The following is a 12,536-nucleotide window of genomic DNA, read 5'->3' as shown; positions in this document are numbered from 1 at the left end:
TTTTTTTTTTTTTTTTTTTTTTTTGTTTATCATCTTGGAAGGAAAAACCCAACTAACTATATGTTATCTATAGGAGAGACACTATGAATTTAAAGGTTTAAATAAATCAGGAGTAAAAGGATGGAAAAATACAAATTATACAAACAGAAACCACAAGAAAGGTGGAGTTGCTAGGTTAATATCAGGCAGAAATGTTATGTGAATGAACATATATAAACAATGAACAATGAAATATTCATCTAGCCATTTCTTGTATATCAGATCCTGGGAATATAACAGTGAAGACAAAATTCCTGCCTCATGAAGAAATATCCTTTAAAGGATAAAACAGACAATAAATAGATATATAGTATCAAATAAGTACTGTCTTAGTCTGTTCCCTGTTGCTATAGCACAATACCTGAGGCTGATGGATTTATAGAATAAAGGTTTATTTTGGCTCACAGTTTTGGAGGTTGGGAAGTAGAAGAATATGATGCCGACATCTGCTCTGATTCTGGTGAGGGCCCATGCTGTATCATAACATGGAGGAAAAACAAAAGGGCAAGTGTGTATGTGAGGAAGAGACACAACACGGGGGGCTGCCTTGCTTTATAATAACCTATTATCATGAGAATGATCCCATTCCCTCAAGAAAAGCATAATCTCTCTTAATGACCTAACCACCTCTTAAAGGCCCCATCTCCCAATATCATCAAAATGGCAACCAAATTTCAATCTGAGTTTCCCAGTGGTCAAATCATACTCAAACCAGAGCAGGTGTTATCAAGGAAAAACAAAAACAAAAACAACCTCTTGAGGCTTTTGTTACAGAGTAGTTGTTTAAGGACTCTCTGAGATCACGTTTGAATGGATATCTGAACAAATTGGGAGAATAAGCCATGAAATACTCGTGAAAGGAACATTCTAAGTAGAAGCAATGATAGATTTAAGAGTTCAGGATAGGGCTGGGGTTGTAGCTCAGTGGTACAGTGCTTGCCTAGCACGGGTGAGACACTGGGTTCGATCCTCAGCATCACATATAAATAAACAAAATAAAGATATTGTGTCCATCTAAGACTAAAAAAAAAAATTTTTTTAAAAGGGTATGTGCTGGTCTGGATGAATAATAAGAAGTATGAAATGAGGAAAGGAGATGAGGCCAGAGAGTACAAAAGGTCATAAGTCCAGGGAAGGATTTTGGGTTTTATTATAAATATGATAGGAAGTCACTACTAAAGAGCTGGGACAAAAGCTTGACTTATGTTTTAAAACAATTATTCTAACTGCTATTTGACAAATAAAGTTGGGGTGAGTGAAGAAAAACCAAAGAGGTCAGTTAGGAAACTGATACAGTTGTTCAAGATAGAGAAAAAATACAGTGGTTTGAACTAGGATAGATGCAGTGGAGTTAAGTGGTCCAAGTTCTGAACGCATTTTAAAGGTAGATAAATTACATAAGTGGTATGAGAGAAAAGAATCAAGATTATGATAAGACTTTTGGATATGCGCTAAATGGATAAATAGTAGTTTCATATACTTAGAAGAGGAATATTGGGGAGGAATGAATTTGAGGCGAGTATAATGAGATTAGACTGGCTTTGTTAACATTTGAGAGGTTGATTTGATACTTTAATGGAAATGTATAAAAGGTAGTTGGATATATGAGTCTGTATTGAAGGGAAAGGTAGGGTTATTGTACTTAATACTCCAAAAGATTGTCAGATAAATATAATTTTCTATTTTTTACAGAGGAGGAAACCAAAACAAGGAACATATGTGATTTGCCTAATAGCACCAACTATATAAGCAAAGCCTGGAATCACGGTTTGAAGAAATCCATTTGACTCTGAAGCTGAGATTCTTCCATGATAACTTCTCATTCACACGCACACACATACATACACACACACACACACACACACACACACCCCTTTTATCTTAATCCAAAATTTAAAGGTAGTTTGGCTTCTCTCTGATTTGTGCCCAGTTGTTAATTTATAAGGATGACCAACTGGCCACATGGAGAGGTCAATGACACTGAAACAAAAGTTTAATCTGACTCATAAATACTCTAGAACCAGAAAGCATGCTGTGCCAGGCAGCAGTTTGGTGGAAAGGAACAAAGGGAAGGCCTAGGCTGTGAAGCCAAGACTCTCAAGACGAAGGGATCTCTATTACAAAAACAAAAAAAGTTTATCAAGGCAAAGAAAAGTACTTTTCTGGACTGTGTGGGGCTAACAATCTGGGAAGTTCATACACAAACAGGGTACAGTGGCTGGCCATGATGGGATTTGAGTCAAAGTTTTAAAATAAACAGTCTTTTGATAACTGATTACTTTCCATTATTTCCTTCCCCCTCCATCCTCTGGCCCTTATAATTAAATTAGGGCAACCCCCAATTTTTCTTTCATCAGGCCACAGCCTTTCTTGGGGCTTCTGCAGGAAAAGCCAGGCAGGACAAACAGTTAAGGACTAGCTAGTTTGAATAATTCTAGGTAGGCCCTGGGAGGCATCAGGGAGGGCTGTCCCTAATTGTCCAGTATCTGGTCCTTGATTGATTTAGGGAAGGGACAATATGGGCTTGATGTGTGAGCTTGGAAAAGGAAGTGTTGGGGAGTATGGACTCTGGTCCTTTGTTAGCTAACCTTGGAAAGGGCAGTTTCTTCCTCACCAGGTAGGACCTCAAAATGTCAAAACATCATAGAGAATAAAAACATGATTAACACATCCTTCCAATCTGAATTTGAAGACTCAATCATTACAAATCCCTGACTCCAGATTCCTTGTAGATAAGAATAGTATAAGAAGCCAAATTATAAGTTCTATAAAAACAGAACACAAAAAGTTAAAAGATTAACAGGTGATCAAAACAATGGGACAAACTGAATTTATTAATGTTATGCAATAATAATTATCTATTGTTAATAAAACTTAGAAAAATTGGAAAGGATATACAAATCAAACAGATAAATCAGAACTTTACCTAAAAAATCACCCAGTCCAGGTAAATTTATGTACTGAGAAACATTAGGAAAAAAGCAAGATACTAAACTGATTTAAAACAATTTGTCTCACACCAATCCAGAAAATGTTACCTTTACAACTTGATCTGAAATTTTGCACATAAAATTTTGAATAAAGACTTTCTGGCTGTCGTTGTATCCAATATCACTCTCTACCCAGACATTTTGGGAGAATAAGAAATATGTTGTACAATCCACAGGCTTAGATTCCACTATTCTATTCCATCTAGCCTTGGAAGATTCCATCTTTCTTCACCTAAGTTTGGCTCGAAGAATATCCTTTGTTTCACACCCAAGTTTGGCTCCCACGTACAGCATCGCCCCAAACTGGGCACAGAAAACTGAAGACACTCCGTTTTTATCTCATGCAAATCTCGGACCAGAAAGAATCATCCAGCTTCATTCAGCTACCCAGACACGTACAGTTCTTCGCTCCTAATCCTTTCCCCAAATAGTTAAACTCGACTCGAAATGGAGACAGAGACAGGAAGCCGAGTCTGAGCCCCTCCAATCCAACCCCGCTCCAAGCCTGAATCCGCTCTCCCGCCTCAAGCCTGAGCGTGGAGAACCTTCGCTGCAGCCCACCTGGTCCGGTCCCAGGGCCTGGGATCCTGCTGGTCCTGATACACTGGTGCCAGGCAAACCAGGCTGGGGCACAGCGGGACAGGATGCTCCCCAGATGCTGACCACTCTCGGAGCAGGGAGGCGGCCGCACACTGACAACTGGGGCGACGCACAAACCACGCACACAAACACACACCACTGATCCGCCTTAAGGGAGGTTAGCTATGCTTCCCGGCTGTCGGGAGGCGGCGCCCAGGGGTAAGGGGTCGCAGCTGGACTCAGCCACCCCCATGGACCTCACCTGGAGCGGCTCCGCGGCGGCCCAGCTGCGGCTGCACAGCTTCGGCGCCTCCTGATTGGCTCATCGCATATTCGCTTCCGGGTGAGAGGTTGCCCGGTTGCCCAAGCAACCGAGTCGCTCTGGGAGCTGTGTGGGCTAGCGCTTTGCTCCCTCCATACCGCAGAGCTGGCGGCCCAAGGGGAATCGCAGAGTCCAGAAAGTTTCTCCGACCTCTCTCCAGCAAGTGAGTGCCCTTCCTCCCAAGGCCCTGGCGGGGAAGGGCACCTGTAAATAGAATTTTTGGGAGCCAGAGCTCGGCCCGGTAACTCCCGACCGGGTGTGACAAATCTGTGTACACTGCGGTGTGGGGGGGATTCTAACATTGATTCAGCCCGAATTCGTTGTTGTGACACCTTAGGCAAGAGCCAGCCTCTCTGGGCTTCAGTTTCCTTCATGGTGCTGGATGGCGTCGATCTTTGAGGTTCCGTCCAGTTCCAACATTCCAAAGCTTCGAATGTGGAACTTTCTAAGGGCAATTGAAAATAGTTCCGTGTCTTTTACGATTACTTTTAGTGTTCTGCTTAGTAGACATTTAATGACCCTTCCTAAGTGCCATTCATTCGCTAAATAGACAGTTCATATTAATACTAAACGCTGAACTCAGGAGGGGGACAAAAAAGATTTGATTAACTCGCGAGTCCTGTCCTGAGGAGATGGGTGTGATAGGGAATTCTGACACGAAAGCATTGTTTTAATAGAGCCCTAAGTACTGTGGGGGCTTCTTAAAAGAATCTGGGGGGAAAGAGAAACGAGAAAACTTTGAGACTGACAATTCTTGAGCTGGTGCTACAGGATAACAATGGCTAATACCTACAGAGTTAGACACTAGCCTAGTGCTTTACGTGGATTAGCTCATTTAATCTAAGGATGAGGAAATTGAGACATAACTCATTTGTCCAACTATAAAGGGGGAGTCCCATTCACCTACGTGGACTAATGCCAGGGCATGCCTGAACCCCTAAATACTGTACTATACTTTCCAACTCCTCCAGGATGAGTTAACCAGCCAAAGAAGAGATGTGTGTTGCAGGGAAAAAAGTACAGTATTGCTGCTGGAGCTTTTACAAGGACATCTCTAGATCATTAAACACAGAAAGCAATTCTGTGTCCCTGTCCTCCTGGAAATTTTGAAGACATATATCTGTTTACCTCTACAGCCAAATCAGAATGACTGGGAAAAAATGAACAAATATAGTTAAATTTTTATTCTTCTAAGATTTAGTGTAATTGATGTCTATATTTAATCCCAAACAAGGTCAGAATTCCAGCAAGATTGTGCTCTACTCCTCACAGCACTTCCATATTGTTATCAGAATTCTAATTATAGTCTATTTTAAAAGTTATTCTTTAAAAACATTTTTTTATAATTGTAGATGGACAGAATTTCTTTATTTTTATGTTGTGCTGAGGGTGGAACCCAGTGCCTCACACATGCTAGGCAAGCGCTCTGCCACTGAGCTACAGCCCCAGCCCTTAAAAGTTTTTCTTAATAATAAATTCCTAAACTGGGTGCAGAATGCCTGTAATCACAGCAGCTTTGGAGGCTGAGGTAGGATTACAAGTTCAAAGCCAGCCTCATCAACTTGGCAAGGCCCTAAGTAACTCACTGTGACCGTGTCTCTAAATAAAATACAAAAAAGGATGGGGGTGAGAAATATGGTGGAATGTGACAGACATCATTACCCTAGGTACATTGTATGATTGCAGGAATGGTGTGACCCTACTTTGGGTACAACCAGAGAAGTCCAAAATTGTGCTCCAGTTGTGTTCAATAATTGAAGAGCATTCTGTAATGTATAACTGATTAGAATAAATAAATAAATAAATAAATACCCAAAGTAGGGTCACAGGAATGGTGTGACCCTACTTTGGGTACAACCAGAGAAGTCCAAAATTATGCTCCAATTGTGTTGAATAATCAAAAAGCATTCTGTAATGTATAACTGATTAGAATAAATAAACAAACAAATACATACATAAAATTAAAAAGTACTGGGAATGTGGGTCAGAGGTTAAACACCCCCTGGGATTAAATCAATCCCTGGTTGTTAATAATAATAAAATTCCTAATGACATAAAATAATATTACTTAACAGAAAGTATTTTTTTCTCAAAAATAAAATAAAAATGCATTTTTACTAATTGCTTTGTTCCTCATTTTGTTTTTGTTTTCTTATTTTCTCCTGGATTCATTTTTCTCCCTATTAGAGTTTATTTCCTTGTATTTCTTTCAAGGACAAAGTGTGAGTACTAAATTCTGAATTCTGCCACGTCCAAAAAATAGTTTAGTTTCCATCACTTTGGACTGATATTTTTGCTGAGGGTAGAACATTGGGTTCAAATAATTTCCCCCCTCAAAGATTTAAATACATCACATTTTTGTTTTTAATATCTACTATTGCTTATGTCAGTCTGATTCTTATTTTTTTTTACTTTGTTATAGGTAATCTGGTTTTTGTTTGCCTAATTGGCATTTGTCTCTGTGTTGTTGAATTTTACTTCAAATTGTCTACCTGTGCAGTTTACTTAGTATTCATTTAGAGTCCAAGCACTCATTTTCTTCAGGTCTAACAAGTTTTTGACTATTCAAATATTGTGTCCTCCCCTTATTCTTTCCCTCTAGAAATTTTATTAAACTGGCATTAAATATTTTGGATCTATTTTCCATTATCTTAGAATTTTTCTTTGTGCTACTTTCTGTGAGAAATTTCGACCTAATCTACCAGTTCACTAATTTACTTTTCAATTAAATCCATTCTACTATCCAATCCTTCTGAAAGTTTTATTTCACCAGTTTTATTATTAAGTTCCTTGCTAATTGATTTTTAGCTGCCTGTTCCTCCTTCTCTCTCTGAGGATGCTAGAGTATTTTAAAGTCTTAAACCTATTGTGCTATTAACTCTTGAGATGAGCCTCCAACCTTTCTCAGTTGGCACTTAAGTTACCTTTTAAATTAAAACTATCTGTTCCCTTACCCTATGCAGAGATTCAGTAGATGTGAGGTAGGGCCTAGGAACTTAGAGATATTCAAGCTGATTCTTACGCATAGGCCACACTTTGACTAACATCTTAATAGAGTCTACTGTCCAAGAAGTTAGAGTTCACTTATTCTCTATATATTTTCTTCAGTTTTGGAAAAAAATATATTTTTTTACATTTTGCATTTAGTCTACTAAGTGTTCCAGGGTTCAGAGACAGAGATTCCCCTCAGTCTTGTGGTCTTCTTTTTTTCCTTTTTAAAACCTGGTCTCCATTCCAGACTCACTCTACTTAGACTTCCCTCCTTCCTCACTTATTATATTTTATATTTCCTCCTATTACCTAATCAAATATTCCTCACCACCTTACCTCTGTTGAACATAAATTTGTACATCAATGTTATAGCAGCATTATTCTTAACAGCCTCAAACTAGAAACAACTTAAATGTACATCAAGTGATGAATATGCTATTTCTATACAATATATTTGTTAATAAGAAGGAACAGAGAAGGAAGTTTTGATACTTGGTACAAACTGATGAAACTTGAAAACGTGTTAAGTGAAAGAAGCCAGTCACAAAGGACCATTTATTGAATCCATTTCTAAGAAATAAATAGGCAAATCTATTGAAATAGTAAGTAGATTAGTGGGTAATGGGGAATGGAGTTTTGAGGGGAATGGTGAGTGAGTACTGGTGGGCACAGGATTTTTTGGGGGGGTAATTAAAATATTCTAAAATTAGATTGTGGTGATAGTTGCACAACTCTATATACTCAATATACTAAAATATTGAATTATATACTTTAAAGGATTAATTTGTGATATGTAAATTACACATTAATAAAGTTGTTATATTAAATGATCACTCATTTAGTCAAAATTATTTATTTCCCCAAAATAGATAAAAATACACTAGACATGAAACTACCAAGTAATATAGTTGTGTTATTGTGAATTGAGTCTGTTTAGGTAGTGCTTAACCCTCACTTATAGGTCTTATGACACAAAATATTTAAACTTATATGACTCTTTTTAAATCTTTTAAAGCAACTTCAGAAGTGTACAAGATAAATTTTATATTTCCCAATGGAGACAAGTATGGTAAGCATACATTTCAATTACTTTTCCTCTGCAGAATATTAAATAGCCTAAGAATAAAAAAATGAGACTCACATTTTATGAAACTGCTATTGGGATATTATTTCAAGTAAAATAACAGAAATCCTAATAGATGAACAGATTTAAAATCAAAACTCCATCATTATGTCTAGATTGTATGGAAATTTATAGAATCTGCCAGTCTTTTTGGTCCTGGGTCTCAGTGGTTACAAGATGTTCTGAGTTCATGTATTGTCTTATCTCTGCTGTCATTGGTTTTAATGCTGGGAAGCCAAAAAAAAAGCAAACAAGACAAAAACAAAACAAAACAAAAAAAACAACCCACATGTCTTTTCCCCAGACATTAATACTATAATTTTTAGTCAAACACAAGTCCTATTTAAAAATCTTTAGTATTTCTCCCTTGTTTAGATGGTGAATGTATACGAACATCTTCTGGAATTTATGAGAGAAATGGAATAGGTATTCATACCACTCCTAATGGGATTGTCTACACAGGAAACTGGAAAGATGACAAGGTATTATTGTTGTTTGGAGGTTTTTTGTTGTTTGTTGGCATTGACCCCAGGCCCTAACACATGCCAGGAAAGCACTGAGCTACATTCCCAAGACATTTTATTTTTTATTTTGAGACAGGACATCACTAAATTGCTCAGGCTGGCCTCCAATTTAGGATCTTCCTGCTTCAGCCTCCCAAGTATCTGGGATTACAAGTGTTAGCCACTGTGCCCAGTTTACTGTTGTTTTTTCTATTTGTTATTTATTTATTCTAATTAGGTATATATGACAGCAGAATGCATTTCAATTCATTGTACACAAATGGAGCACAACTTTTCATTTCTCTGGTAGTACACGATGTAGAGTCACATACATGCAGTCATATATGTACCTAGGGTAATGATGTCCATCTCATTCCACCATCTTTCCTGCCCTCATACCCCCTCCCCTCCCCTCTCACCCCTTGTCCAAAGTTCCTCCATTCTTCCCATGCTCTGTCCCCATTATGAATCAGCATCCACTTATCAGAGAGAATATTCAGCCTTTGGTTTTTTAGGATTAGTTTACTTTGCTTAACATGATATTCTTCAACTCCATCCATTTACCTGCAAATGCCATAATTTTATTCTCTTTTAATGCTGAGTAATATTCCATTGTGAATATACATCAACAGTTTCTTTATCCATTCATCTATTGAAGGACATTTAGGTTGGTTCCACAGTTTAGCTATTGTAATTTGAGCTGCTATGAACATTTTTGTGGCTTTTCAATATAGAATGCTGATTTTAAGTCCTTTGGGTAAAGACCAAGGAGTGGGATAGCTGGGTCAAATGGTGGTTCCCTTCCAAGTTTTCTAAGGAATCTCCATACTGCTTTTTAGAGTGGTTGCACCAATTTGCAGTGCTACCAACAATGTATGTTTTCCCCCACATCCTCGCCAACACTTATTATTACTGTATTCTTGATAATTGCCATTCTGACTGGAGTGAGATTTGCATTTCTCTAATTACTAGAAGTTGAACATTTTTTTCATATACTTGTTGATCTATTATTGTTTTTAATACTGATTGTAAATGAATAATCCTATAGGCTAGATGATTCCATACATTTTACCATTAATAAAATATATATATGTATATAATGAGTAGACCAAACAATAAAAATAATAAATAATTATATTTAACATATGCCTAATATTAAACTCATGTAGAGAGCTAATCGTGTATCTTTCTCATCTCTTGTTTATGAAGTAAAGTAAAACCCATTAATAATTTTCTCACTTAATCCTAATAACAATCTCCTGAGATAGATGCCATTAACACTCTCATTTTGAGTAGGGAAATCAGACTCAGATTTCTTGCCCAGCTAGTAAGTGATAAAACAAGAATGTGTACTCAGGTTTACTTTGAATCCAAATTCACATTCTATATGGCTCTCTACTATTGCCTGAACTAGTGATACCATACTATTCCTGAGCTAACAAAACTTGAAGATTTTTGATATATTTAATATATCTTGAGGATCCTAATAAATCATCATGGACTCCCATGTGTTCAAATGACTCAATATGAGAACATTTGATTCAGTAGGCTTCACAGACAGATACAGAGGAAGGACAAATAAATTTGTCCTTTTTTTTTTTCCAGGACTAGGGATTGAACCCAGGACACACTACCACTGAGCTACATACCAGTCCTTCTTATTTTTTATTTTAAGACAAGGTCTCACTAGATTGCCTAGGTTGGTGTTGAACTTGTGATCCTCCTGCCTTGGCCTCCCAAGTTGCTGGGAGTATAGGCATGCCCCATCACACCTAGCAAATTTGTTTCTTTTTGTGGAAATAAAGGGTGACACAAACACCATGACTTAATGTTAGATTTATATGTACATAAATATATTTTTTAAAGGCTGGGGGAAATTGAAGTTTTTGTTTCTGAGGGAATTTTCTTTGTTACAAACAGATGAATGGTTTTGGAAAACTTGAGCATTTTTCAGGAGCAGTATATGAAGGACAATTTAAGGACAATATGTTTCATGGATTAGGAACTTACACATTCCCAACTGGGGCAAAGTACACTGGAAATTTCAATGAAAATAGGTAAGCTTAAATTTAAAAATTACTATAATTAAAAAATAGTCTTTGCTTAAATATTATATTTAGTTAATGCTAAATATTCTTTGATAATGTATTCAGTTTTAAGAATTGTTATTTTAGGGGATTGGGAGTATTTTAAGAGAGGCTAGGACTATCATAAGCTTCAAAAAGAGAATATCATTTTTAATGATAATTCATTAGACTATTTGTTTATCCCCTTTACTTCTCTATTAGTATAGAATTTTTTGTAGTCAGTTTGCAGATAGAAAACTTATTGCAATTATTAAGAAAATTTAGGCCAATAATAATTTTCACTTGAAATATTTTGATGCATTTTTAAAGTAGCCTTGGGAGTAATTTCATAATTATTTATTTCATTTTGACCTGACATGTGCATACCTTTTCAGTAGGCTAATTTTGTTTTCCCCTGCAATCCTGGTTATTGAACCCAGGGCCTCATGTACGCTAGGCAAGTGTTCTACCACTGTGCTAAATCCCTAATCTTATTAGGCTAATTTTTAAAATCTGAGCAAAATTAGTTAATTTTCAATTTGTAGAAGCATACCCATTATTGCCCTTTCTGAGCATATGCTTATAGGAACATAAAAGTGAAATAAAACATGAATGAAGCTTTGCAAGCTTGATCACACACTGAATACCATGCCATGCTAGCTGGAGGTTCAAGTTCAAGTTCATTTATAAATACTGCTATCTTATTTCTAGAATTGAGGTGGTTGATATGAATACATTTTGAAGTGGGCTGGCAAGTGTTCACCTATTTTGACTCTAATTTTGTGACAATAACAGATTACCTTTTCCAACTGATAAAAGGAGAAAAAATATCTAACCTATAGGATAAAGCCTGTTTGTTTGTGTGAGTGCATTTTTACTACTCCAAAGTGCCCTAGAAAATACCAGTACAGCAGGGTGTGATGGCACACATCTGTAATCCCAGCAACTCAGGAGGCTAAGGCAAGAGGATCGGGGTTCAAAGCTAGCCTCACCAAAAGCAAGGCAGTAAGACCTGTCTCTAAATAAAATACAAAATAGGGCTGAGGATGTGGCTCAGTGGTTGAGTTCCCCTAAATTCAATCTCCAGTACCCCCCACTCCAAAAACAAACAAACAAAACAAAACAGCACAGAGTATATCACCTCAAACCTAGTTGATGATCAAGAAATATTTGTTAAATAAATAAGTGAACTAATTAAGCCAGATAACCAATATAAATTTTTCATGTTTTGATTGTTTTGGTTTTATATGAAGTGAGCTTATGTGATCCTAAAATTTTGGACATCAAAATTTTTATAATGACTGTGTTTGTTTGGGACAGTGTTTTTTTTAAAAAAAAATACAATATGAAAGGAGAATTCTGCATTTTAAATCCAAATTTGAAAATGGAAAAATATGCTTCACACATAGGGGTAATGTGCTAGACAGTCTGTAGATTCTTCATCTTGATTAACGCACAAACTTCTTTTTCACTATTGCAGGGTGGAAGGTGAAGGGGAATATACCGATATCTATGGACTAGAATGGAGTGGTAACTTCCATTTCACAGCTGCTCCAGGCCTGAGACTAAAGTTCCAAATGTAGATGTTTTGCACTGAAGTTTAAATGTGGCAGTTGAAGCCTTTAGTTGTAAGCAGGGCAGCTAAATTTGTTATCTGAAATGACTTCATACATAACCTTCACAAAATTTCCAATAAAACTATCACTCACTTATGCCTTTTTGAATTTTATTTTCATTATCATATAGTTTTGAATATATTATGTGATTCAATTCAGAGTTTGCTTATTTTAATACATATAGCAGAAATATCCAGATCTTGGCAAAGTTAATTTTCCAATCCTGGATTTTTGTCATCTTTTTTTTCCCCTTGTTTGTGCTTTCATGTTTATTTTTGGAGAAAAAAAAAACTTCCCTGCATTATCC

The 12,536-nt window shown here is 36.7% G+C and overlaps 1 protein-coding gene across 2 annotated transcripts; it reads left to right on the top strand.

The window, feature by feature from the left end:
* The first annotated feature begins 3,968 nt into the window (after window positions 1-3,968).
* On the top strand, window positions 3,969-12,325 carry Morn2 (MORN repeat containing 2). 2 transcript variants are annotated; one of them, XM_048804521.1, is made up of 4 exons: window positions 3,982-4,093; window positions 8,420-8,526; window positions 10,468-10,604; window positions 12,094-12,325. In XM_048804521.1, the coding sequence occupies exons 3-4, from the start codon at window positions 10,468-10,470 to the stop codon at window positions 12,194-12,196; spliced, it is 240 nt and encodes a 79-aa protein (XP_048660478.1). In that variant the 5' UTR covers window positions 3,982-4,093; window positions 8,420-8,526; the 3' UTR covers window positions 12,197-12,325. The 2 variants fall into 2 exon arrangements, with proteins under 2 accessions (XP_048660479.1, XP_048660478.1); XM_048804522.1 differs by lacking the exon at window positions 8,420-8,526 and having other exon boundaries at window positions 3,969-4,093.
* Window positions 12,326-12,536: the final 211 nt, after the last annotated feature.

This window comes from Marmota marmota, unplaced genomic scaffold, assembly GCF_001458135.2.
Source record: "Marmota marmota marmota unplaced genomic scaffold, marMar, whole genome shotgun sequence".
NCBI classification, from domain to species: domain Eukaryota; kingdom Metazoa; phylum Chordata; class Mammalia; order Rodentia; family Sciuridae; genus Marmota; species Marmota marmota.
The sequence above is the reverse complement of the archived record's forward strand: the minus strand, read 5'-3'. Positions and strand labels throughout refer to the sequence as shown.